The following is a 26,264-nucleotide window of genomic DNA, read 5'->3' as shown; positions in this document are numbered from 1 at the left end:
GCTCGGTTTTGGAGTTTCAGGGGAGGGGCCTTTTTTGGGAGATTTCAAACACTTTCAGACCCTTCAGGACAACATGCTGAACCTTTCAATCTATTTGAACCTCTGTGGCAAGCTATGAACAAAATTGTCTGACCTAAAAGAATTAATGCCCTTTCTAAAATCTTCATCTCATGCCAGGGCAGGTTTTATGAAGAGGGAACACCCGGCTCTTTGGGACTCTTTAGGTTCAAGGCCTTTGGTAAATCTAGAAGGGTCATAGCATTTTTAATCCTTGTGATTTCTATTTTTATTTGTATGAAAGTAGCGCGCAAAACTAAAAGAATTGTGTGGAATTTACCCTGACGTGTTTTAATGACTTGAGTTAAAGTTTGAAAAGTCAGAGTTTGTTCAGTATTTCTCCCTTACCACTTGCAAGCAAAACAAAACAAAACAAAAACAACAACTATGTTTCTGGGCGGAAGTTAGGCCTGTTAAAGAGTTGTACCCATGTTTCAATCGTAGGAGTAATAGTGATAATGAGGAGGGCGGGGAAGGAAGAGGAAAATAGCAAATACTTGCACAAGGCTGAGATGTACGAGGCACGGAGAGATGAAATAACTCACCAAAGGTCACACAGCCCGTCAGCACTGTGCCTCCCACCGCCACCTGTTAACCGTCCTGCCTGCCAGGCCCACACCACAGACTTGCTGCAAAGCCTTTAGACACAACCACCGCTCACCGTTTCTGGGAGGCTGGGCTGAGGGCGGGAAGCTATGGGGCTGAAGCAGACTCTTCCCTCTCAGATCACAATAAGGTGAGGAATAAAGAGGTCAGGAATATTCTGTTGACAACACGGCAGAGTGAAAGAAACATGGACTTCTAGAGTCAAAGAGGTCCGGGATAAAACCCCGGACCCTCAGTGAGTCTGTGTTTTGTCTGTATTATGGGCATCACAACATCCCTGTTCTGGGGAATTTGTGACAGAGGAATGCCATGACCCCATGTGAGGTGCCTGGCCCACTCACGGTCCGGCCCAGAAGAGCTACACTGACTCCAGTATTATCGCCAGCTTCATTCGTGATCACTGGCCTCATCCTTCTTTCTCTCTCGCTAGGCCAGTTTTCTCATCACATCTGTTTGTGGAGTTATCTGAAATGCCCACAACTGTGCTCTGGTGCCCGGGGAATTAGCAGCTTCCACTCCTGGCACCCGCTTCTACTCTAGCTCGCCATTTCCCCATCCCTCCGCTCTCCAGAGCAGGAGACACGGAGGCCAGAAGGAGTGGAGAGCAAGGACCGCTCCGAGGGCGATGGCTGGTAGCAGCGGTGGGAATGCACAGCCCCCGGGGAGCCCCGGGCGTCAGACAGGGAGAGCAGGCGAGGCCTGGGATGACAACCACTGGCTCAGTTTCGCTGGGAGACCCACACAAGTGCCAGGCAAGAGTGGCTGGCTGGACCTCCCCGTGGCCCGTGTGTCCGGGCTGCCAGTCCCCAGCTTCCTGAGTGCAGAAGTCGTAATGGGCCCAGGCGGTCATGGATCAAATTTGAATATGGAAATGACTTTCTAATGCATTTTTCAAATGCTGGAGTTGTGAACCTAGACATCACTGAGTATGCAAATGATTAGGAGAAGGAGTGTCACGCTGTGCCGGTGGCCTTGTTAGGTTCTCAGTGCAGCACATTTCGCTGTTATCCTTATAACAATGCACACGGAGCTGAGTCTGCCCAGGGCAGCTTTATAATCAGGATGCTGGAGAGAGGCAGAATGAAGGGAAACAGTATGTGCGGCAGCCTTGCCTTTTTGTGGTCTTTTTGTGGAAGAACACCGGAATTCAACCTGGTGTAGCCTTTGGAGGGTACCATATATTTTTTTCCCCTGGTGACATCACTCAGTGATTTACTAAGAACACACTTGTTCAAGCCAGGACAAGGGACAAAAAGAAGTAAAATAACACAGTCTCTGCCCTAGAGTGCTTAAAGACATATTCAGAGAAAAGATTTGTGTATCAAACCATAGGTAGCATTTTCATATAACAGCAAAAGGGAGTGGTTGACCCACAAAATTATTCCGGAAGATCAAATAGAGCTTTTTCTTGGAGCAGGGGTGACCAGGGACAGCGTCTGGGAAGTGAGGAGGCCTGAGAAGGGCTGAGAAGGATGCAGAGCATTTGAGAGGCATGGAAGGACTGACGAAGGGAAGACTGAACAACACAGAGGCAAAGCTTGTCCGCCAGACAAGCTCCGTGCAAAAGGGAGGAGCAAGGAACACTTTGAGAGGGGGGTAGATCTTCTTTTCTTTAAAGTAAAGTAGGAAAACCAAATGTTCTATATAAAGAGATGTGATACTACGAAAGAAAGAAAGGTAAAGGTAAAATTCTATGCATAAAAAAATATAGCAAAAACAGAAGAGAAATCTCAGAGGGAGAACAATATTTCAAGCATATCTGACGGGATTACTATCCTGCTACACAAGGAGCTCCCTACAAATAAGAAAGACAAACAGCTCAACAGAAAATGGGTGAAGGATAAGACTAGAGGGTAAAAGAGGAAAACCTAAATGCTAACAGATGTGCAGAGGTGCTCTCGCTCACTGCGAGCCAAGGAGATGAAAATTCAAGCAATCAGATACCGTTTTTCTTTCCTTAGATTGGCAAACTTTAATAGCGATAAAAACCTAGTGCCGGTGAGAACGTGTGCAAGGGGCGCTCGTGTGCTTTGCTGATAGGAAGTTCAGTCACTACACACCTTTGGGAAAGTATTCCAGCAACATCGAGAACATTTAAAAACATAAATATCCTTTTATTTTGCTTATTCACATTACTGGGGATGAATGCTTTGGAAATACCAAGATATGTATTGTGTATTTTTTTTTAACCAAAATTTGGTTAAAAAAAATTTTTTTAGGAAATATCCTAAATATTTATTAATAGGGGTACACCTAAATACATGGAGACATGTCCGTTATTATGGACTACCTTGCAGCTGTTAAAAGGAGTTAGCTCTAACTGGGAGTAAGCCCAGAATGTATAACGAAGTGGAAAAAGTAAGTTGCAGAAACATGTGTGTATTATGATATGATTTTGGAAAACACACATGTGCATACACACACGTGTCCCCTTTTTCATATATATGTATATGTATTTTGTATGAATATAGAGACTGGATGGCCATACGCCAGAATGTCCACTTGGTTACCAGTGATGGGGAAGAGGGGCGGATATGGAGAAATAAAGATTGAGCAAAATGAAATACTAGCAGACACTCAACCTTTAAAAGTCCTTGGAGCTAGGATGGGTAGCTTCAGGGAAGAGAAATGGGAGTGCCTTCCTATCCTCAGATTATTGCTCTGTTAGGAGTCTCAGGCCTACGCCGGGCCAGCTACCTGATGTGACGCAGCTTTGGGACAGAATGGGATGCGTGTCTGGGCTGCCTTGCAGGCACTGTGCCTATTCTTTTAGCTTACTCAGAGAAATCACACGTAGTTTTAAATTTTGCATTTTTAGGGTACCTGGGTGGCTCAGTTGGTTAAGCGTCTGCCTCCGGCTCAGGTCATGATCCCAGGGTCCTGGGATCGAGCCCCGCATCGGGCTCCCTGCTCAGCGGGGAGCCTGCTTCTCCCTCTCCCTCTGCTGCTCCCCCTGCTTGTGCTCTCTCTCTCTCTCGCTCTCTCTGTCAAATAAATACATAAAATCTTTAAAAAACGTATTTAAATTTTTTTTTTAATTTTGCATTTTCAAAGTCAGTGGAATACATACAATGAGCAGCAAGTGTTGAGTGTTAGAGCCAGATGCCATCTCACACAAGAAACAAAAACACCTTGATTTTTGAAAAATAACCTTTGACACCTTAAGAGGCTCTCATAAGTGCTTTTGTTCCAGGATCTTAAAAAATGACTTTCTTGCACGTGAGAGAGGCAGCCCGGGGAGACTGATGTCCTTCGCTGTCTGTGCCAGGACTGAAGCAGCCTTCACAGCAGCCATGCCCTGCCCAGGCCCCTCTCCCTTCTCCATGGTGACACAAGCACCAAAGGGACAAACTCAGGGGCTTTCAGCAGGAACATGGTCCCTGTGGCCTTCTTTTTTATGCGTAGCCTTCTCAGGGTTCTAATTGGTGCCGGTCTCACTAGTGGTAATGGAGGAAATCCGTGAGCAGAAGGAAGACTCTAAGTCTAAAATCACCACAGATCGGTTCTCTAGAATTTTCCTGAGCAGAGGCTTATGGAATAACATGTGGCAGGTTTGTGAGGTGTAGACTTCCTTTTGAGGAGAACTCCCCAGCTGAACAGGTGTTCGGCTTGTACCGAGAGTACCAAACCAGAACCCCTAAAAATGACTCTGTGTTTTTCTGAGGAAACTAATCAGAGATTTTTTTTTTTCTCTTGAGAAAGATGATTTCAGTCCTCTAGAGCTCTTTTTAAATGTTAGTATGGCAGAGAACTGCATTTTTTATAGACAGATGTTGTTAAACGTGCGCCTGGTAATGATGTTTGTTCAGTGCCTATCTCTGAGGAATTCAGAGCACTTTATAGATGTTTTCTTCATTATTTCCTCAACGTTTTTCTTTTTCGGATCATATTTTAACTTAGCTATAAATTCTTCATTTAGTTTTTCTCACTGTATTTTCTCTGAAATATCTGCATTTCCGGTATTACAAACTCACACCAGTCCAGATATTCCAGGAAAGCATTCAGAAGTTTCCCTTTTAGTGTCTCAGGCTTCTCTTTGTCTTCTTGCCATTCTTCATGACTCTAAACAAACTCTCCCATCTATCATATCTCCACCATACTTCCTTTCCATTAAACAAATTGTTGAAACATAACTTATTTTTCTACCTAAAAAGTTCCTATTATACTGTTGTTCACTTGTTTCTAAGTGCTTGCTCCTTGCCTTGAGGTAGCTAATTTGAGGTAATTAAACATGTTCTTTCACATGAGCACTGTGTATTGGATCTAATATTCATAGCAGAGGGCTTTTTTTTTTTCCCTAAAATTGTTTCTCTTTTCAGTCCTCGGGAATTTGTTAACCTCTTCACGGCAGTCGTCCTTGAAGAAACAATAAAAAAGAATCATTACTAAAAACAAAAAACAAAAAACAAAAAACGAATCATTACTTTAAGACAAGCTAATCTTTTTGTGTAAACAAATCAGACACTTCCCTCCCTTGAGGAAATAACCATGTAGAACACTTTTTCACTGGATTCTAATCACATGGAAGTGTGGTAGAGAGCCTCAGTCCTAAAAAGATCCTGGGATCATGAGATTTTATGCAAGGCACCTTAGAAATCATTCCCTTATTTTATGGATATGGGAACTGAGACTCAGAGTTTTAAACATTTGTCCATGGTCACAAAAATACTTAGGGTTACATTCAGAATTTAGGGTAGGAGACAAGACTCCTGAAAAGTTAAAGTCACTAAATAAGGTAGTGAATAGCATGAAATAATGAACGATTTGGTTACTCTGGGCCATTTGTGGGTTGGCAAATATTTAATAACTGGGGGATGGGCAGGGGAAGCCCAGAATTGCGGTGTTTGCCAATTTCATGGGTGCCCCCAGCTAATTTCAAGCTATCGGCATGACGCCATTGAACAAGGAGTTGTGAAGAGAGGAGTGCTATCTAGTTGGTTCTCTAGAAAATGAAGATTGTCCGGCTAGAATGAACAGGTCTTTAAGGAGGAGGAGAACTGAGTTAGACCATTTCTCCCCACACATCATACCTTTCAGCTGTGAAGGACTATCCTTGATCTCTCTTTTGAGCAACAGTAGGACTTTGATCCTTTGCTCTTGCTATTGCCTTGGTGGATAGAGTACTCTTCACCTAATGCACTATCACATTTCAGGGCCCAGCTCAAAGACAAGGGTCTTCATCAAGCTTTTCCCCGACACTTTCAGAAATAATCACTTCTATTCTGAATCCCAGAGTACTTTATTTATACCTTTTATTAGGTAATTACCAAAGCCTAATTTGATGTTATCATCAGTAGATAGTGTCTTTCCTCTCTTGACCGTCCTCAGAGGACAGGGATCGTGATTTACTCCGTCAAGGGCAGAGCCCCAGTGCTGGGTAGTGGGTACAGCCCAAGCTCGGGAGCCAGATCGTTCAGCTTCAAATCCTGACATTGCACTCACGCACCATGACGGTGTGGGTAAGTCATCAAACCCCTCTGTTCTCCTCTGTAAAATGAGACATTAAATAATAGCCCCATCTCACAAGCTTGCTGCGATGATTAATGAGATTTTTAGAATGTTCAGTGCCTACTGTATCCGAAGCCCTTGCTAAATGCTACCTGGTATTGTTACCTGTAACACATAGCCCAGTGCTTAGCATGCAGTTGCTGTAGGTTGAATTGAACTAAAGTGAAGCAAGGAATGACCCGGCTAGCTTATTGGGAAGTTGAGAAAAGGTATGCTAGCGGGGACTCCGTATGCAGGTTATTGTTGGATAAAGGAGAATGATCTAGTAAATAAAAATCATTTCTCATAGAATTATAGGATCAACAGCTAGTTTCCCAGCTGTGGTATGATGAACACAGAGCAGAGTGGGATCATCTGTGCCCTTCCCTCACCCCATGTGCTAGATACTGTACATCCATAAAGATACCATTTGTTATTGCAATAGCTTTTATAAACTGCTGTTAGTTGAAATACCTCCTTTTAAATACTATGCAGTTGCTTTTTAAAAAATCTAAATGCTCGACTTCATGTATAAATATTATTAAATTTCATTCCATTTGGTTTAGCCCATTCCAGTTAATTCATATCACTTCCAACCTTGATTCTGCAATGCAGTATATCTTCTATTCCATTTAGCTTTGTGTTATCTGCAGTTTTGTAAGCGTTACTTCTGTTTGGTTTTATGAAACACTATGCAGGCCACTTGCAAGAACAGAGTCTCCTGACATATCACTAAAGACCTCTTTCCTTGTTGGCATTGATTCATTAAACAATCTTTTGTTTAATAAATATTTTATACTCCTTTCAAATCTGTCAAAGTATACAATAATCGATATTATATTCCATGTTGTTCACAAGAGCGTCATGAGAAACTTTGCCAAAATGCTGTGTCTGCAGCATTTTTGTCTTACAGATACAGTAAGTCTATTAGAAAAGAAAAGGCTGCTTGCTTGTTGAAACCTGTTCCTGATTAACCTATATTAGCTCTCAATACCAATAACTTCCTTTCCCAGTATGAACAAAGGATTCATATTTCAAAGTAGTGAAGTTAACTCTGTCAAGGTAGACGAAGCTGAATGCACACACCTTGACCATGTAGGTGAGAAGTTTGGACACATCCCGAGGGCAGTGAGAGGCTGTTGGAATTCTTAAATAGCGGTTATATAACCAAGTGATGTTTTAGGAAGAGCCATCTGGCAGCAGTGTCCACAGTGCTCTCTGGGGGGTGGGTACCCTGTGTGAAGCTGGAAGTTGCCTGCGGCAATCCCAGAATGGGCTGCTGCACCACTGGACTAGGCTAATAGCAGTAAGGATAGAAGAGAAGAAATTGGGATTTAAAAGAAAAGACCCCAAAGAGACTATTGGGAGAAAATGATAAGAATGAAAAAAATAAATAAGTAAAAATAGTTACATGAGGGATTCCCAACTTTTTCCCATCCCTGAACATGCAGAAAATGGTATCAGTTTGGCCACTGGGATAAATAGGGCGAGTTGGAGGTGACCCAACATCATGGGCCCCCAGGGTGGGGTCTCCCCTCCCCCAAGCTCTACCTCTCTTCTAACCACTGGCCGAAGACATAAATATCCACATATGGCGGGGAAGCTATTTGGATAGTTCTACTTGAGAAATAAGTACTCTTAGCAGTATGAAGAAAAACAGACTTGCACCAAAATAGGACCTTCAGTTCAGAGAAGACAATACACAAAAAGGAAAGCAAACATTTGGTTCAGTGCCTAATTCTGAATACAAAAGTGAAATATGGCTTATACACTTGGAAGAAAAATAGCACCAAGGTTAATGCCCAACAAGTTGGTCCAGGACACCAAGCCACTGTCCATGTTATAGTGATACAGTAAGACAAGGGCCACGGCTATACAGACCTAATATGGGGGTAGAAGTAGGCGGTGCCTACTAGGCAGGTGGGAGGGAGATACAAACCACACCTGGGGAGTTACCAGGTAGAAACCTAACTGGAGACAAAAGCAGACACAAAGGAAGGAATTTTGGTTTTGTATGAATGTGGAAATCTAAGCCTCTTTCCTTGAAAACTTACGAAGTGCTGCCCATTTGTTGCTCCTTATTGATTTATGTAGTTAATAATTAAGTAGTTTTGTAGTCCTGGTGCCACACTTACGCTGCTAATTTGCGTTGCTGCATGGAGGAAATTATAGATTGGGAAAATGCAGGAGCTTACAATCCATAATTCCTGGGGTAATTGAAGATGTTTGGTTATAGAAAATGAAAAGGTGTTCCCTCTTCAGTAAACTCAAGGGCAGAGTGAGAACAAGAACCCACCAACAAAGTCCTACAGATTCTATTATAAAAATAGGAATGAATGGTTCTTCGAAAAGATAATGGAACCCACACATTTCTCCTGATGATTGGCAGCAGGGCCACCACGTGAATGATTCCAGGGGGCACCACTTATCCCACCGGACTATGTTTGAATGGTGCTCCCTGAAGTCGGAGTACATAGCCTGTGCACACAGAAAGACCTATGCGATTCATCCCGGGGCTCCCACCCAACCCAGCAGGTGCATATCTGCCTTGACCCGTGGCATTCACCACCAGCCCAGCCATGCTTCCTTCCCCAGCTAAGCTGCATCAGTATTCTTTAATCCTGACTTACCATTTTATTCCAATTCAGATCTACCCAGTTCTCCACATGGCTTCCCACTGGACCTCTGTTACAAGCCAAAACACATCCTTCTGGCTCATTTGCTCCAGTCATTCTGTTGACCTTTCCAGAGCTATTTGCTGCTCTCACTATCATGCTCCTTGTTACAGTTAAGTAGGAAAAAAACCACCAGCCACTCAAAGCAGGAAGCTCCGGCATCCTCCCAACACTTGTACGAGCTTCTGTGTTAGCACTTACCATCTATCACTGTAAACATTTGTTTACATTTCTGACTCCTTCACTCAATGTGAGCTTGATGAAGGGCAGAATGATGCTTTGTTGAGCCCCAAGGTTTTGCAGGGTGCCCAGCACATGGTAGATCCTCTTTTAGTGTTTGGTAAGTGAGTGAGCAAATGAATATATTACCTTTCTTAGATATGGACATGGTAGACTCCTTTTGAGCATACAGGTTAAAAAGAATTTCCCCTCTATTACGTTCAATGCCTGTGACTGTTTACCTTTGTTTAATAGCTTCCTGGGTGATACCAGGAGAGGCTGCTGAGGTCTCTTGCCAGTGGTTTCTGAGTCTTTTGTTTACCCCTGTGCAGGTGGGCAAGTGGAAAGACAAGTCCCTGCAGATGAAGTACTACGTGTGGCCCCGAATGTGTCCTGAGACAGAAGAACAGGAGGATGACCATCTGAGCATTGTAACCCTGGAGGAGGCCCCCTTTGTCATTGTGGAAAGTGTGGACCCTCTGAGTGGAACCTGCATGAGGAACACAGTCCCCTGCCAAAAACGCATAGTCTCTGAGTATGGCCCCTTCCCCAGTGCTCTGGGTGGCGTGGGATAGGCAGATTTACTACAGCTGTCAGCACCTGCCTGGGCGGGGACCTGAGGCATAGAATGAATTGGGCACCATGTGCAATTTTCAGTTGCTACTGAGCAATGGAATTACTGAGCAGCCCTGTGGTTCTGTCCAGATCCTGACCTGGGAGACTTCCTGCTGACTATGCTCACATATCTCTGGCCTTGCCTGTTCTCAACAGCCAGGACCTCAAATTTATAGAGATTCAAATTTGCATTGGTGTTGAACCATGTTTTCTTGAGCCGTTGTGCCCTGAAATTTTGAGATTTAGAAACATTTTTGGAAATAGGTAAAAATAAGCTGCTATCCCATTACAAGTCAGATAATGATCCTCTTTGATAAGGGTGGGAAATGCCTGGAAGAGAAAATAAAAGGGTAATTTTTCTGTATCTCAATTTGGTGCTGGTTAAATGGGTGCATTCAGTGTGTGCAAATTTATCCAATTGAACCCTTAGGGGTAGGCGCACCTTCCTGATGTACATTATACTTCAAAGGAGCACTAAAAAATGTGAGAAAACATGGTTCAATATGATGAGCTAATGAAAGAATCAGGATTCCGTGGTCTCATTTATTTCCTCACTCAGGTCTGATACACACTGTGCTGAGCGGTGAAGGGGAAGACCTGCTTTTGGGTTGGAGTTTTCCTGGTAAAGGGTAATACCTGCCTCTTGTATAAAGCCTTGTTTTTTTTGTTTGTTTGTTTGTTTGTTTGTTTCTTCAACTGGTTAGGAATAAAACAGATGAGGAGCCAGGTTACATCAAAAAGTGCTGCAAGGGGTTCTGTATTGACATCCTTAAGAAAATTTCTAAATCTGTGAAGTTCACTTATGATCTTTACCTGGTTACCAATGGCAAGCATGGGAAGAAGATCAATGGAACCTGGAACGGTATGATTGGAGAGGTGAGTGTCAGAACGTCAGGGCCATTTCCATTTTTCATGTATTTTGTTTCCCGCCAATATAAAAAAAAAACGCTCCTCTATAAATTTTAGAAAGTAGAAAATAGTGAAGAGACTTCCCGTTCCCACTCTACTAAGGAAACCGCTGCTGGGCTCTGTTCTCCATGCGGCGGCCCCTTGCCTTCCTGAGCCCCCTAACGGAGCACTGTACCTTTCTCCCAGGTGGTCATGAAGAGGGCCTACATGGCGGTGGGGTCGCTCACCATCAATGAGGAGCGGTCTGAGGTGGTCGACTTCTCTGTGCCCTTCATAGAGACCGGTATCAGTGTCATGGTGTCGCGTAGCAACGGGACTGTCTCACCTTCTGCCTTCTTAGGTAAGTGCTACGCTTGCCTGCGGGAAGCACGTGGACATGAGGATGGGTACTTGGTGTGAGGATCAAGTGAAGGAGCACGTGGCCAGGCTGCCTCAGCCAAGAGTTGGTTTGGCAGGAGCTTATTTAATTTGGGGGACTTCAAAATCGATTATTCTCAAATGTGAACACTGAAAAATACCCAAAACCAATAGGAGAGCATATGACCCTGTAAGAAAACAGTGCTGGCTGGGCAGGCAGGGCTCCTACTCTAGTCCCATTCCTGCCACTTACTCATCACTTGACCCTGAGCAAATGTGCTCCATCCTGGGACTCAGTTCCCCTCATCCATAGAAGAAGCCATTTCAACCAGCTGATCTCTGAGGCTACTTCCTGCTTTAAGAATCTCTAATTCTTGCTATCATTGAAAAACTTTTTTAATTATCTTCAAGAATTGAGCTCCAGGCTCCCAAAAGAGGTTTTCTGTTTTTACATACATTTTTCTGAGCTTTGTCAGGTACAGCTGATCCGATGCTTCCTCCCACTCTACCCCGTCCTTCCTTGTTCCATTCTGTACTTCCCTACTCTCCAGCATCACTTTTTGTGTCGAAAACCTTAGATATGATATAAGACCTGGTGAGATAAGGCCAAGATTTCAATTAGATGAGCTCCTTTGTGAGCTCATACCCCATATTTTTTTGCAGGGGCCGTGAGAGCAAGGCGTGGGAAAATAAAATGTCACCTCGAGAACAGGACATTGGGCTAGGAGACAGGAGGCCTGGCTTGGCCATAAACAAACCGGAAGCCCTTGGATGAATCACAAACTCTCTGAAGGACATCAACTTTTTTTTTTTTTTTCCATGAGGATATTGGAATAGATCTTGACTAGTGTTTCTTTAAGCTCTATTCCAGCAGGCAAGAGGGGGGAGGGGAAAGCTTTTAATTAATGTACTATAAAGTGGAGTTATAGGTCCCATAGAATTTTTCCATTAATTACTCAAGTTTCTCAGCTAGCCTTCTTACAGTGAGGCAGGTTCTGGCCCTGCCAATTTTATGTGAAATGTTATTAGAGAGCACACACATTATATGCATTAATCCTCATAGCAGCTTTATGTATTTTATTTGCTTTTTTCCTTTGCAAGGATAATTGGAACATTAAGAGATACAGACAAAACTACATTCTAATTCTTACCCATCAGTATAGCACTAACCTCAATTTCTGAACTGGAAGAGCCAGTGATATATCAGCATAGCCCTAGAATGACATAGCGGGGCCAGGCAGGGTGCGTGTGTGCACACGCACGTGTGTGCGTGTGTGTGTGTGTGTGTGTGTGTTCAGAGGAGAAGCAGTTATTTGCAGGGGTAAAAGAAGCCAACATTTATTGAACACCTGTTATGGTGGTGTTCCAAGCATTACTGTACATCCTTTTGTTATATTATCTCACTGATACTCATCGATACTATTATTATACCCATTTTATGGCTCGGGAAACTGAGTCTTAGACCCAGTAAGCAATTTTCTAACAACCTGTCAGTTCACAGCTGACAGACCTAGGATTAAAGCCCAGATGTGGCTGCCTTCAGAGCCTGCATTCCAGTTCTCATGGGGACATTTCAGAGTGCAGCTCCTAAATCAGGCACCGATTTGATGGGCAGAGACAAGGAAGTGATATAATACAATGAGAAAGTACAAACTTTGCCCCAGAAGACCTCAGATTATAACCTGGCCCTGCCACTTTCTGAGTAGGAACTTGGGAAAAGACCTTGACTTCTGTAAAATAGATATGGTAGTATCATAATGAAAGGGCCATTATAAGGATTATATAAAACATATGGTGAAAGTACTTTCTAAATCGTAAAAACCAATACAAATGTCTGTGATATTTTGTGTACAGAAGGCTGCCCTGGGCTCCATGGGGGAAAAGAAAGCCTGGAGAGGATGCTTTTACTCAGTTATTCCCTAATCTTAGTCAGCAATGAAATCAGGGTAGGACTGCAATCAGTGAGAACCGAGGGGGCGGGGGCCTTCCCTGCTCCACCATAGAGTGGCTTTGAATTAAACCTGCTGCCCTCACATCTCTGGCTGCCACTGAAAGGTTTTGCATTTCACGGTCAGTATGTGCCTTATCAGGGTCCTTTTTAAATTGTCAAGTGACCAGGTTTTTATCATTCCCTTCAAAAGTGCAAAAGTAAAACGTAGGTTTCAAGTAAAGAAAATGTTTTCTAATTTCCAGCCAATTTTTCTCCTTTCTCAACTTCATCTTTATTAATGATTTGGAAGATGGAAAAAACAGTATGTTAATTCACTTAGTTATGAGTTTACAATGTGATGTGACAGCTAAAAAGGCCAGAACTATTTTGAGACACAATTGAGGGAACATTGTATCGTGGGAATGCATAGCAATTGTCCCTTTTTGTAGGCCTTCAGAGAGGTGGCTCTTGGAATACAGTGTTCAATTTCTAGACACCTCCAAGCCAGAGAGCTTGAGATCCATGTAAGGGATTCAGCAAGAATGATTAAAGAAATTAAAGAAAGCACGTGGAGAACATTCTTGCTCTCTTGCCTGGTCTTATCCTGTCAACGCTTTCACTTGGTGTGAGGGAATAGCTTGTAGTTGTTCTGTTAATTATAGCTGAGGCATGTTCCCTTGTCATGGGCTACATTCCCACTGTTACAGATACCGATTGTCAATGTGGATGGATTTTTTTTTTTTTTTGACATTGACTTCTATTCTCATGCCCTAATGATGCCCCATAAAATACACCACATCCAAGTGGGTTGTAAAGTAAATGTAGACTAGGAAGTTTAGGAGAGGTGAGGCAAGGGGGCAAAAGAGTTACTGATTGGATGTAGTTATTACCAAATCAAGTCAAGCCTGAAATAGCAACTAACATCTGTGGAGAATGAATTTGTGCACAAGCTTCGGGGGAAGCATTGGTGAAAGCTTTTTCCAGGCCTCCATCATGCGGTGTGGCCATATAGGGGACAACATAAACCAAGAACCTGTTCCCTATGATTCACTTACCCCAATCTAGTACTTCTTGCAGATGGACATTTCCTGGCAATAGCAGAAACTAACTCAAAAAGTTCATAGGCAAGAAGCTCTCCTTCTCATGTGTTTGAGAGAAAATAGACCTTGACCTGCCCATCAGGGCAATGGAGACACTCAGATGCAGCCTGTCACTCCTCCCTGACCCAGGCCCTAGCTCTCGGGAGAGACGCAACACACCTGTGGTTTGTTTCCCCCCAACAAAATACACGTTGCCTGAGCAAATGAATACGCAAATTAATCAGAATCTGTTTGTTCTCTGTTTTAATTCTGAGCACTGATTTTTTTTTTTCCCTCCCCAGAGCCATTCAGTGCTGACGTATGGGTTATGATGTTCGTGATGCTGCTCATCGTCTCAGCCGTGGCCGTCTTCGTCTTCGAGTACTTCAGCCCTGTGGGTTATAACAGGTGCCTCGCTGATGGCAGAGGTAAGGCCAGCCACGACTATTACATTTCTGCATTGTCGTCTCTTGTTCTCCATTCTGAGTCTCTCTACTCCTCATTTAGTGTCTGCCCGCTCCCCGACTTACCCATTTCTGAAAATGAACCTTCAGCCTTCTATGTCAACAGCTTGGCAACTCATTAGAAATACCCCAATTAAGAGGTTAGTCCGGATCTCTATGTCCCTCGCTGGCAGAAGCCTCACCCAGCGAGCCCAGTTCTACCCCAGGGTAAATGAGAGGGAAGCTGCTCGTAGATTCATGTAGCATAAACATGTCAGAGGAAACTATTTTGATAACCTTAGGCTGTGAGCAGTCTGTTTGAACAGATGGACGAACAAGGCAGCTATACTCCATATATTAAGAATAAAGAAAATTAGGCTGCCCCGGGATATATGCAGCATAGTTGTGGCTGAAGGAGTTCTCCACCTCTGAGGTACAAGATCTCCAAAGCCTACGACCCTGGCTCAGCTGCCCCTGCCAGGGAGTATAGACATTGGGTGGTTGAAATAAAATGGCCAGCAGATAGCGATTTGCACCCATAGCTACTGTTGGGGGCAGTCCAGTTTTCTGGCTAAGTGGGTCCAGAGATATGAGGGCTGCCCGTGTGTTCGAGGCATTTATGAGGCTTCACAAAACATTTACTAGATTCTTGAAGGGGGACTTGGGACCCCTATAAATAACTCATCCGAAACTTTCTGAGAATCCCAGAATTAGGAACTACTACACTTTTTTCTGAGTCTTCTCCCATCCAGAATGAGTTTTATTCAGAAATTATGCCTCCAAGACGGAAGTCTTTTTTAACCCCAGCTACACAAAGAATGATCTGTGGGGCACTTAAAAGACAAAGGTGCTTGGACCTCATTTTCTAATATTCTGACCCACTAATTCCAGGGTGGGTCTTGGACCACTACTATGTTTCAAAATAGTGGTTCTCTACCTTGGTTGCAGGTTAGAATAACCACCCACCACAATTGAATAAGAATCTTTGGGGCTGGGGGGCTTGGCAGCAGTGTTGTATGAAAACTCCCCTGGTACTTCTAACAGTCCAGGTTGTGAACCACTGATGCCCTGAGGCATTTCCAGGGGCCAGCCTACCTTCTTCAGCCTGGAAGTTTGAATGTCTCCACAATATGGTGCAATCAGGGGGCTTTGTGCCTGTGCCAAAGGGTCTTCCAGAAGCCATGACCTGCTCCCCATCCCGAGGGGCATTAGTAACAAGCAAAACATCTGAGAAACACCTGAGTACGTACATATGTTGACAGCGTCAAGAGCTGAAGTGAGTGTATGTTGTCCCTTCACCTTGAAGAAAATCAAGGAGGCAAAAAATCCAGCCACAAAATTCAAAGCGAGGGCTTACAATTACTTAGCCAACCAAGGGGCGCCTGTCCTCACGAAGGAATTCCACATGGGACTGCTTTAAATATCAAGTCTCCTTGGGGTATTTTACAATGTACAAAGCTTTGATTTATGAACAACTTTGGAGTTACACATCTGTTCCATGAAATCAGGTCCACATGCACAGATGTGTGCGCACGGTTAGATACGAGGCTTGACATGTGTAGTCACTGATTTAGTTGTCAGAGCAGATGCTATCAGGATCACAGATAACATCGTAAGACCTGTGCTAATGTGTGGTGAAACTGTGCGGGCAGATGTTCGTTTCTGCAGCGGAGGGGCTACATGCAGACCCAGACATCAGGCGAGATTTTGCCATCGCCAAGCATTGAAAGCGGCGAGGCAACAATAAATCTCTGGGCAGAAGCCTTGGCACTGTGAATATAAAGGTTGGGTGGAGGAGGGTCAGAGACAGTCTGCCTTTCTGCCCTCAGATAGCGTGGCCAAGCCAGGGGTCTGTGGCTTCCTCCCTGGGCTTCCTGATATTCTTGTACAAGAAGCTACCATGGTCGGAAACCCAGTTGGGATGCGTTGGCATTGGAGTGGGGTCGAGGTTGTCTTGGAAACATTTGGTGCTAAGTGCTAGAAGCTAAAGAAAAATTAGGATAAAGGACATTCAAAGCCATCTAGCATCCGTGTGAATAAAATTGTAGGAGGTCCATGCCGAAGGTAGAAGAACATTCCATACGGTTCTTGTTGACTTTTTTTGAAGTTGAAATCCTTTCTTGGTAGATACAAATAGAAATTTTAGGAACAACAGTAATGAGGATGTGCGTGTGACAGTAATGGGGTAGTGGCCTTTGTCATTCAGTTTTCATGTGGTCTTGAGAGTCTTGTCTACATGGGGGCAGGAAGCTGGCCTTTCCAGTGCCCTAGCTGAGTCATGACCGTTAGTTGAAGCAGGATCCCACACACACCCCACGCCCCTGGATTTTCTTCTAAAGAACCCTCTTCTGCCTTCCTGGGGGGTCCCAGAAGAGAGACACAAACTCTCAACTTAAAAATGTCTGCCTCTTAGTCGGAGGGTTTCCTGCTTTGAGCAGGAACTGACCAGCTCTGTGTATTTGTCTACACAGAGCTGGTCTCTCTGTTTAGATAGGACCAGTGACTCTGTCTTAACTTTCTGTCCTTGTCTTTTCATCATCACAGAGCCAGGTGGCCCATCTTTCACCATCGGCAAAGCTATTTGGTTACTCTGGGGTCTCGTGTTTAACAACTCCGTACCTGTGCAGAACCCAAAGGGGACCACCTCCAAGATCATGGTGTCAGTGTGGGCCTTCTTTGCTGTCATCTTCCTGGCCAGCTACACTGCCAACTTAGCCGCCTTCATGATCCAGGAGGAGTATGTGGACCAGGTTTCTGGCCTGAGTGACAAAAAGGTAAGAGGACCATTTGAAGCCTCCCATCTCCCCCTCAGTCCCATTCTGAGCCCATACTCAAAGTTCTCCTGTACCTGTTAATTTTCTCCATCTTTAGAATCGGCAGTTCTTTCTTATGTCTCCTTAAATTGGGACCTGGGAGCAAACATCAGTTTCCCTACCGAAATAATAGTACTTCACATTCACTTTCTGATTTGCGAAAGGTTGGCACCAGCACTCCCGGGCTGCAAATAAGGGGCTTGGTGTGTTAGTGGCTTACTGAGCATGTGGTACCTCCTGCCGAATGTGCTTGGGTGGCCTGCCAGCACAGGGCTGCCCATTTGGTGTGTTATTAGAGGGCCGCCCCCTGCACCCACACCGAGGGCCCTGGCCCATTGTGGCCTCCGTTTTCCTCCAGGAGGGTAGTTCACATTGTTCCCGAAGAGAACTAACTGCTCTTTAACTGATGACTGCCCTGTGTGGTGCTGATGAATAGGTAGCCCCCATACCAATTGAGGCCTCCCTGCTGAGCTGTGCAGTTGCGAAAGGAACGAAAGTGTCCACTGGTTTGCATCTTTTCTGGACGAGGATGTGCCAAGCCTGTCCTAAATACCATATTCTCTCGGCCTGCCAGAAGCATCACGGTTTCTGTGGGCGGTCTATCTCCCGAAACAGTGATCACCAGCATGGTCCAAGATGAGTGAGAGGACCTACCTCCATGAGGTGTCCGGTAGAACTCATGGATGCCCCACATAATTCTGGGAACTTCCACCCACAACACATTTCCTACACTGTGTTTCCTTAAGATTTAGAAAATGTGATTTGCCACCCCTCTCCCCAGGTTGAAGCTATGAGGTATGGACAGATGTGTGTTTAGAACAGATAGGTCAGAGAGCTAGTGATTTCTAACGTGGGGTAGGTTTCCCCCAGATAAAACCTTAAACCCTTAACAGATGGTTTGAGAAGAGTATGAAGGAAGAGCTAGTCTTTTTGAGGGCCCAGGTTCTGATTTTTCCATCTATTCATCTCTACTCACCAAGAACACACAAAAGCATGTGAGGAAGGTAAACAAGCTTCTAAGGGAATGAAAAAAAAAAAATCTCTAAGTACATATATGGATCACTGTGTTTACCTTTTCATGTTATCTCTTTCTCTGACTCATCTTCCTTTATTTTCTTCTTTGTTTTTAAAAATAATACCTCTCTTTGTATTTCCTTCTCCCTTATTTTTAGGTTTTTGTTTACTTCTCGCTTCTAACGCATGATTTATTATTCATTTATTCATATATTCATGCATTTAATACTTCATTCATTTTAAATATTTCTCTTTGTTCCTTCATCAACATCTTTCATCATTATGATCCTGGCTCACAAAAGGTGAATTACATACCTCCCTTCACCTCCTGTTACACCAATTTTTGTGCCTGTTTCTACAGCCTGGGCAGTAGTGGGGTTAAGAACAACTACCTCCTTAGGGCTCTACACTTGAATGTGGCGTAGGTGAGGTAGACCATGCCCATCCTAAAACAGGGATGTGGCAGCAGCATGGTAGACCATGTCCTCACACATGGATTTGTCAGAGGTATGGCAGACCATGTCCTCACATCAGGCTCTGCAGAGGTTTGGTAGGTCATGTCCCCACACACAATATGGCGGGACCATCCTGCCATGCCATCAGTAATATGGCAGAGGTACTGTGGACCACAGTCCTTCTTGGAGCTCTGGGCTACTAAGTGAAGGATCCACATTTATCATTTTGTTTTCTTCAAGTATCTCTGAGGATTGCTTAGGACACTGTATTTATCGTTCCCATACATTCATGAGCCACCCGGCGACAACTGTACGATCTTCTATTTGAGATAAGCCTAATTAAGATGCAAGGAGATTGTTTTCCCTTTTGTGGTTTTGAATATATTGCTCAAGACTGCTTAAACAGAGAGGTTGTGCACCTGTCTGTCCTCCACACCATGTTGGTTATGTTCTGAAAAGTTAGATCCCATCCGTTCTTTGCTTAGAGAACTTCAGTGGCTCCACTGTGTATAGAATAAAGACCTTTTCCCTGATTGCCTCTGAGGGCCTTCACATGTGATTCCCACTGGGCTCTGGCTGTCCAGGGTGGTCAGCCAGGGCTTAGGCTCTTGCAGCCCAGGCTTCCTTGACTTCTCATCCTTCGGGCCATGCCTCTCTATCTGTGCCTCTGCCTGGGATGTTCTTCTCCTGACTTCTTCACTCACCAAACTCCTGTGGAACCCTCATGGCCCAGATTAGAGGTCACTTCGTTTGTGGAGCTTTCCTTGGCTCATCTGGACAGTGAGCCATTCTCTCCTCTGACCTGGTAGTCTTCCACCCCTTTATTAATAACACCTGTCTTCCACATGGTCCTGTCATAATCTGGACACCTGGTCCTGACTGGATCTCCCCCATCTGACCATGAGCTCTGTTGGACCATGATCATAACTTGGTTATCCTGTTTTGTTTTGTTTTGTTTTTTTTTAAAGTCTGTGGGGAGAGGGAAACAGGGCATATTTATGTAAGAGCCTCTCATGCAAAGCAGCAGACTAAGCATTATAGGCAAAGAAGGCAACAAGAGAGCAAGAACCCTTTAACAATGGTCTAATTTGAAAATACTTGAAAATGGATATCAGATACATTTTAGAACTTTGCAGATGACCAAATCGTAAAGCGTAAGCATCCTACCAGACAGTGTCAACATAATTTACATAATTATAGAAAACATTTAAGTAACTAATGACATACAACGCACATCAGTGTCAGGAATGCTAATATAAATCAGAAAGAGGGTTTTCTGAAAGTGCACTTAAAATGTCAAAATTGATATTAGTTTCCCTTCACAACACCTTAAGAAAACAAAGTCTTGGGCCTGTCTTCGCACAACAGCAAGTGTATTCTGTGAATTTAGAAAAAGAAAAGGTAAAGAATGAAGTCGTCAAGACAGGAACATTGAGAATAGATATGAGGTGATTTTGAAGATTCTTTTTTCAATGGAATTAAATTTTCATCAAGGAAAATAACATTTAAAATAGGAAAGAGTTCTTAAACTTGTTTTGACTGTCACGGATGGCATATCTTCCGTACAACTCAGATCAAGTGATAAATATCTTGGAGTGATGACGGGAAGGTATTTATAGCCATTAAATTTATATATCCTTAGGAAATTATCTTCAATTTTATGGCAGAAAAGTGTTTTCCAGATCTCATTTATGGTAAGGTACAAAATCAGAATGTTCAGAGTTAAATTTCCATGAAAACCTATTTTGGGGCTCCTTTTCACTGGATGGCTTCCATCTTGCAGTAGCGCATTACATCAGTGGGTTCAGAATTATTCCACTACATGCTGTATCTAAATATGGGTGCAAGTTCTAACATTTAGCAGCCCTACTGTACATTCCATCAGTTCCCCCAGTGGGAGGACAATGTAAGGAAGCTGGTGACCTCTTTCTGCTCTTAACAAAGAGCTCCCCATGCTCATTCTCCCGTGTCTCACCTCCCCAGACGGATTTCTCATTTTGCAGTCTGCCAGCCATAGAAAGAGCTTGGCCACCAGGTGAAGGAAGGGACATATTTGCTGGTCCCTACGTACATTCTGCATGTTACATCTATTTTATATGTGTCCTCTGCATATAGGTATGACTATTCCCATTTTACAAATAAAGACCCCGAGACTCTGGGAAGTTTCTGGACTTCCCTAAAGTCACACATTCTCAAGTGACAGAGCTAAAGGTTTGTGTCCCTGTGTGTTTGGCTCTAAAATCACTTCTCCAGGGTATCTCCCTTCTAGCTCATCTTAGACAAAGTTAGGATGTCTTGAAGGATTGGTATTGACACCCCTGCCCCCACTTTTTCATTGAATTTTCGATTCTGTGATTTAATGAGTTTCTCTATCAGTTTCACTTAACCCTGAGGTCACCATACGCTGCCTCCACCAGGACTACTGTTACTACGGATAATGGTAATAACAGTCATCATCATTATTAATATAACTTCAACAATGCTATCTCTGCTCACATTTTTTTTTCAGCTCGTACAAGCCAGGCGTAAGGCCAGCTGCATTACACAGAGGATCTTATGTAATGGTGCTATTAATGTTTTCATTTGTCCATGAGGAAGCTGAACCTGGGAAGGGTTAAGTCATTTTCCTTCTGATGTGCTTTGCTGCCTATAGCCCCTAAACAGTGTGCCATCCTGTTCAGGTCCCAGGGCTTAATTTTCATTCATCATCTTTCTTCCTATCCTCCCATCCACCTTGTCAAAGCAGAACAAGTTAGATCCTTTTCATCTACCAAAAAGCAGCTGTTTGATGAACTGATCCACAATAATTAGATAGTATTTCAACATTTTCACTTTCTCTTTTTAATAAAGATTTTATTTATTTATTTATTTATTTGAGAGAGAACATGAGTGGGGTAAAGGGGCAGAGGGAGAAGCAGACTCCCCGCTGAGCAAGGAACCTGACGCGGGGCTCAATCCCGGGACCCCGGGATCATGACCTGAGCCGAAGGCAGACTGAGCAACCCAGGTGCCCCTCATTTGCACTTTCTTTAAGAAGTTTTTCAGAGGCATTCCTTTAAAAAGAGAAGGGTGGTGATTTCTAGTACTTGTACAGGCTAATGGCCCACACATTGACTTTAGCCTGAGCCTAGTGTGACCCTGAGCTTTAAGCCACTGTTGGAGGGTGGGAGAGGAGCAGCAGCAGGAGAGAGAAGGGGCAGTTATGGGGTTGTGGGGTGAAGGAAGCAGAGGTTGCCGTCTGACCACTGGGTTCCCCAGGGTGCTTGGCGGCATCCTGCTTCACACATTCCTACCCCCAATGTCATATGTACCCACAGTGTAGTTTGCAGTTCTTGCCCTCAAGGAACTGTAGGAATTTTTATTAACTTTAAAACGTCCAAAAGGTGCCTGTCTAATTAACGAGGGCAACCACCTTTGCCTGCAACACTGAAGGTACAATCAGGACAGCCTTCTAACAACTAAATGAGGACCCATGGCTTTTCTAGATAATGATTATTCTATGTGAAGTCCTGTAGCATCTTGAAGTCACCTCGCACCCTTTTGGAAAAGAGACCATGTAGGACTTTTAAATCAACATGCAAACAAGTCAGTATGCATTCTGGAAGAGAACCAGCCTGGTGATAAGCATATTTACACCACGGTACACTGATATGTAATGATTGGATGGTATTTGAGCATGTGAGGAAATGGGCCCTGTTCTTTCCACTGTTCAGATGTGTCTTCCTTGCCCTATTCATTTCAGGCTGAAAGCCAGTGAGAGACAGCTGACCTCAAGCTTGATCTGTCACACCTTGGTCCTGGCGCAGACCTTCTTGGTCAGATCATGGACTACTGAGGCAAAAATAGCTTACTAGGGCAAGTGGCAGGCGTGACTAATGAGCCAGGGAGCTAGAAATGGGCGCCTGGACTGGACCTTCAGGTAGCTGCGCAAACTAGGGTGTGCTTTCTTACGTGGGAGTCCTGTGGAGCTGTCAAGCAACTGGTCCTCTTGTAGTAGCTGGCCAAGAGCAATTCTGGAGGAAGTGATAAGAAAAGAAAACTCCCCCGAGCCTGGGAGGACACAGGGCACAGGGCACGCATGTGGAAGGGAAGGGACACCCGCCCCTTTGTCTCTCAATTACCAGAACCAATCTGACATTGTACATGGGCCACTACCCCAAGTACTGAGCCTCCCTCATTCCTTCCAGGCTGGACTGCACCCAGATGCATCCAGAGCAAAGCCTGGAGCTTGCCCAGGCCTAGTGCTCTTGCTCAGGGTCATCTCTCACCACTTTGCTAGTGTTGTTTGAAAATGAGACTACTTCTGCCCACTCCTAATTCCTGAGTCCATTTTTGACTTACCTGGATGCCTTGACTGAGGCATCTAGTGGGGCTTTGCAGTGGTCACCCTCCCAGTCCCAGGATGCAGATGGCTACGGGGCTCTCAAGGGGGGTCCAGAGTCTCCTTTCTCTCCTTTCTGTGTACCCCTTCACAGCATCAGGCTTCACTGCGTCCTCCTCTCCTTGAGTGACCGCCTGCTTCCTGATGTTCCATGGCTTCCCACACAGCATTCCTCACCCCTGACCTCTGCTGTACTGTCGGGGCTTATCGTGGGTTGAATGGACACCCCCCTCACCCCCCCCCCCGCTCCCAAAAGATAACATTCATGTCCTAACCCCTGGATCCTGTGAGTGTTACCTTTATTTGGAAAAAAAAGATCTTTGCAGATGTAATTAAGGATCTCAAGATAAGATCATCCTGGATTATCGGGGTTGGTGCTAAATCCAATGACAAGTGTCCTTATAAGAGAAAGGCAGAGATTTGACTCAGAAGAGAAGATCAGGAGAAGGCAGAAGCAGAGATTGGAGTGTTGCAACCACAAGAACCATCTGGAAGCTGGAAGAGGCAAGGAACAGACTCTCCCCTAGAGCCTCTGGAGGGAGCACAGCACTGGCACTTTGATTTCGGACCTCTGGCCTCCAGAACTGTGTGAAAATAACTTAGGGTTGCTGTAAGCCACCATGTCCATGGTAGTTTGCTACGGCAGCCCCAGGAAACGGATACAGGGCCTTCGTGACTCTCCTATGACCTGCTCTCTGAGCTCCCCTCAGACATTAGACTTCGGGGTGTCTCCTATTCATCTCCATCTCCTCTGTCAGCACCCAGCCCCACCCTTCCAAAGTGGGTATTTCTTACAGCAGCATCCGGTTCAGCTCCTCTTCTCACGAATCTCCTTTGCTTCGAAGAATTGATCTCCATCACACTGAAGATTTGCAGAGACATGTTGTACACACCACGGAGGTCTTCTCCATGCTCTTGAATTTTAGGGAGACAGTCAAAAACCCAAGTGTCCTTGAGGGCTCCCGTTTGCTCTGTCCTTGAGGCTGAGGACTGTTAAGTTTCTCGCAGCATGTAGCGTGTTAGATGTGTGCGCACTTCCCACGAAATCTTCTACTAGACCTCTTCATAGTAACATCATTGTCAAGGGGGATGGAGGACTTGTTTTTGTATGCTATATCATTTCCACAACTCTTTTCTAGGGACAATATTATTAATGCACCCCTCTCATATTCTGGATTGTGTTGCATTATTCAAATCACAGAACTGGAAGGGACTTTATTTGATCATGAGGCACAGGGGACATCTTTCTCAATAAAGGTAAACAGGTGTCCTCTCTTCGTGTGGATGAACATATCTTCCTTGTTAGATTCCTTGTTACACAGGAGTGCACACTTATATATGTACATGTATGTTCATATGTGTATATATATGTATAATACATATACGTACATATATAGGCAGTTGACCTTTGAATAGCGTGGGGGTAGGGGCGCCAATCCCCTGCACAGTAAAAAATCTGAGTGTAAGTTTTGATTCCCCAGAAACTGAACTGCTAATAGCCTACTGTTGACTGGAAGCCTTACTTATTACATAAATAGTTGATTAACACATATTTTGTATATTTATATGGATTATATACTGTATTCCTACAATAAAGCTAGAGAAAAAAATGTTATTAAGAAAATCATAAGGAAGATGGGGGTACCTGGGTGGCTCAGTGGGCTGAGCATCTGGCTGTTGACTTCGGCTTAGGTCATAATCTCAGGGTCCTGGGATTGAGCCCTGCATCAGACTCCACCCTCAGTGAGGAGTCTGCTTGAGGATTTCTCTCCTCTCTCTATGTCCCTACCCCCTCCACTCAAGCTCTCTCTCTAAAACAAAAAAGAAAAAAGAAAACCATAAGGAAGAGAAAATACATTTATAGTACTGTACTATATAAAAAAAAAAAAATCCGCATTTAAGTGGACCTGGGCAGTTCAAACCTGTGTTGTTCAAAGGTCAATTGTATATCCATCCTCCAAAAGTACACACAGACAACAAGATAACTGGTTAGCTAGGAACTTGACACAAAGCTACACTATGAACACGAGCTTCCCCTGTGCATAGAACATAAGCTTTATAATGTGGATCTGAGGAAGGTTTTCTTATCTGGAAAAAGAAGAAAGTTTTGTCTCATTCTGTTGATATTAGCAGAACCATCTTTCTGTGAAATGAATCAAAACAAGAGAAAATGAAATGAAGGCAGAAAGGAAGGAGAAAGGAAAGAAATAGAAATAAAGGAGGGAGGGAAGGAAGGAACGAAGGAAGGAAGAAGAAAGGAAAGGAAAGAAAAGCATCAGAACCAATCTTTGGCTCTGCGTAACTCTTCTTAGAAAGATGTCCCTAAGTAAGATATTAGAAGAATAGAAGCCTTCCCGGAGCCATAACATTTTTAAAAAGGCAACTAAACAAACTAGCATGAGTGTGAATTCATAATTTCCCCACCTCAATTGAGTTGAACTGGGCCCCAAATAAAACCAGCAATAGGCAACAAATGATTTCAGTTAAGAGAAATCAAAGCATACAGCGTGGCATGCTGTACTTAAGTTTTAGGTGCTCTGGGAGTGGGAGAAGCTTGAGCACTTCTTTGAACTGGTCAGATTATACGAATTTATCTGTGTGGCTTCTGTCTCAGGCCTCTCACTGTCAGGCCGTCTCTCCCAGGTTGAGAAGAGCCAGGGGCTCTGGGGACCCCAGGGATGGATGGAATCTATTTACAGCTGAGTCTCTGGTCCCAAGAGAACACAGCAAACAAGAGAGGTCCTCAACATCTTTTTTTTCCCCTCTCATTAAAAACAAAAACTAGAAATAAGTGTTTCAGTATAAGGGGGCTAAACTTTTATATGCTCACTGAATCTTGGCTTGTGGGTTGAGGATTTATTAAGAATTAGTGCTTCACGATGGGCAACTAAGTTCAAGTCCTTGGAGACAAATTAATGCAGCTGTGAAAATTTATATGTGGCCAAAGGCATCAGGCCTAAAATGAATCAGGTTTTAGAGATGTCACAATTGTATCCATAGTAAACACGGTGGCCTGTGCAGGCTCCCGGCTTTGTGGATGCTTCAGCCTTTTGCCCTTCCAGTGCTCCACCCCCCTTGTCATAATGACGACAAGAGTGGACAAGGGTCCCAGTGGGCTGTGTGAGGCCTGTTATATTTTTGGAAGATTTCTGCACAGCAGGGCATGTGCTGGGGCCAGTGGGGGCCTGAGAGCGCCGGAGGTTGGGGAAGTCCAACCATGTCAT

At 44.1% G+C, this 26,264-nt stretch overlaps 1 protein-coding gene across 2 annotated transcripts in view; it reads left to right on the top strand.

The window, feature by feature from the left end:
• GRIN2B (glutamate ionotropic receptor NMDA type subunit 2B) overlaps positions 1 to 26,264 on the top strand; it is a 409,231-nt gene that overhangs the window by 343,548 nt on the left and 39,419 nt on the right. For both annotated transcript variants that reach the window (XM_032391811.1, XM_032391812.1), the window contains 5 exons: positions 9,377 to 9,579; positions 10,364 to 10,535; positions 10,755 to 10,908; positions 14,237 to 14,362; positions 16,922 to 17,151. In XM_032391811.1, coding sequence (XP_032247702.1) covers positions 9,377 to 9,579; positions 10,364 to 10,535; positions 10,755 to 10,908; positions 14,237 to 14,362; positions 16,922 to 17,151 — 885 coding nt within the window. The remainder of the gene's footprint in view (positions 1 to 9,376; positions 9,580 to 10,363; positions 10,536 to 10,754; positions 10,909 to 14,236; positions 14,363 to 16,921; positions 17,152 to 26,264) is intronic.

The sequence above is a fragment of the Phoca vitulina genome, unplaced genomic scaffold (genome assembly GCF_004348235.1).
Source record: "Phoca vitulina isolate PV1807 unplaced genomic scaffold, GSC_HSeal_1.0 scaffold64, whole genome shotgun sequence".
Taxonomy (NCBI): domain Eukaryota; kingdom Metazoa; phylum Chordata; class Mammalia; order Carnivora; family Phocidae; genus Phoca; species Phoca vitulina.
This window is presented reverse-complemented; position numbering and strand designations above follow the sequence as displayed.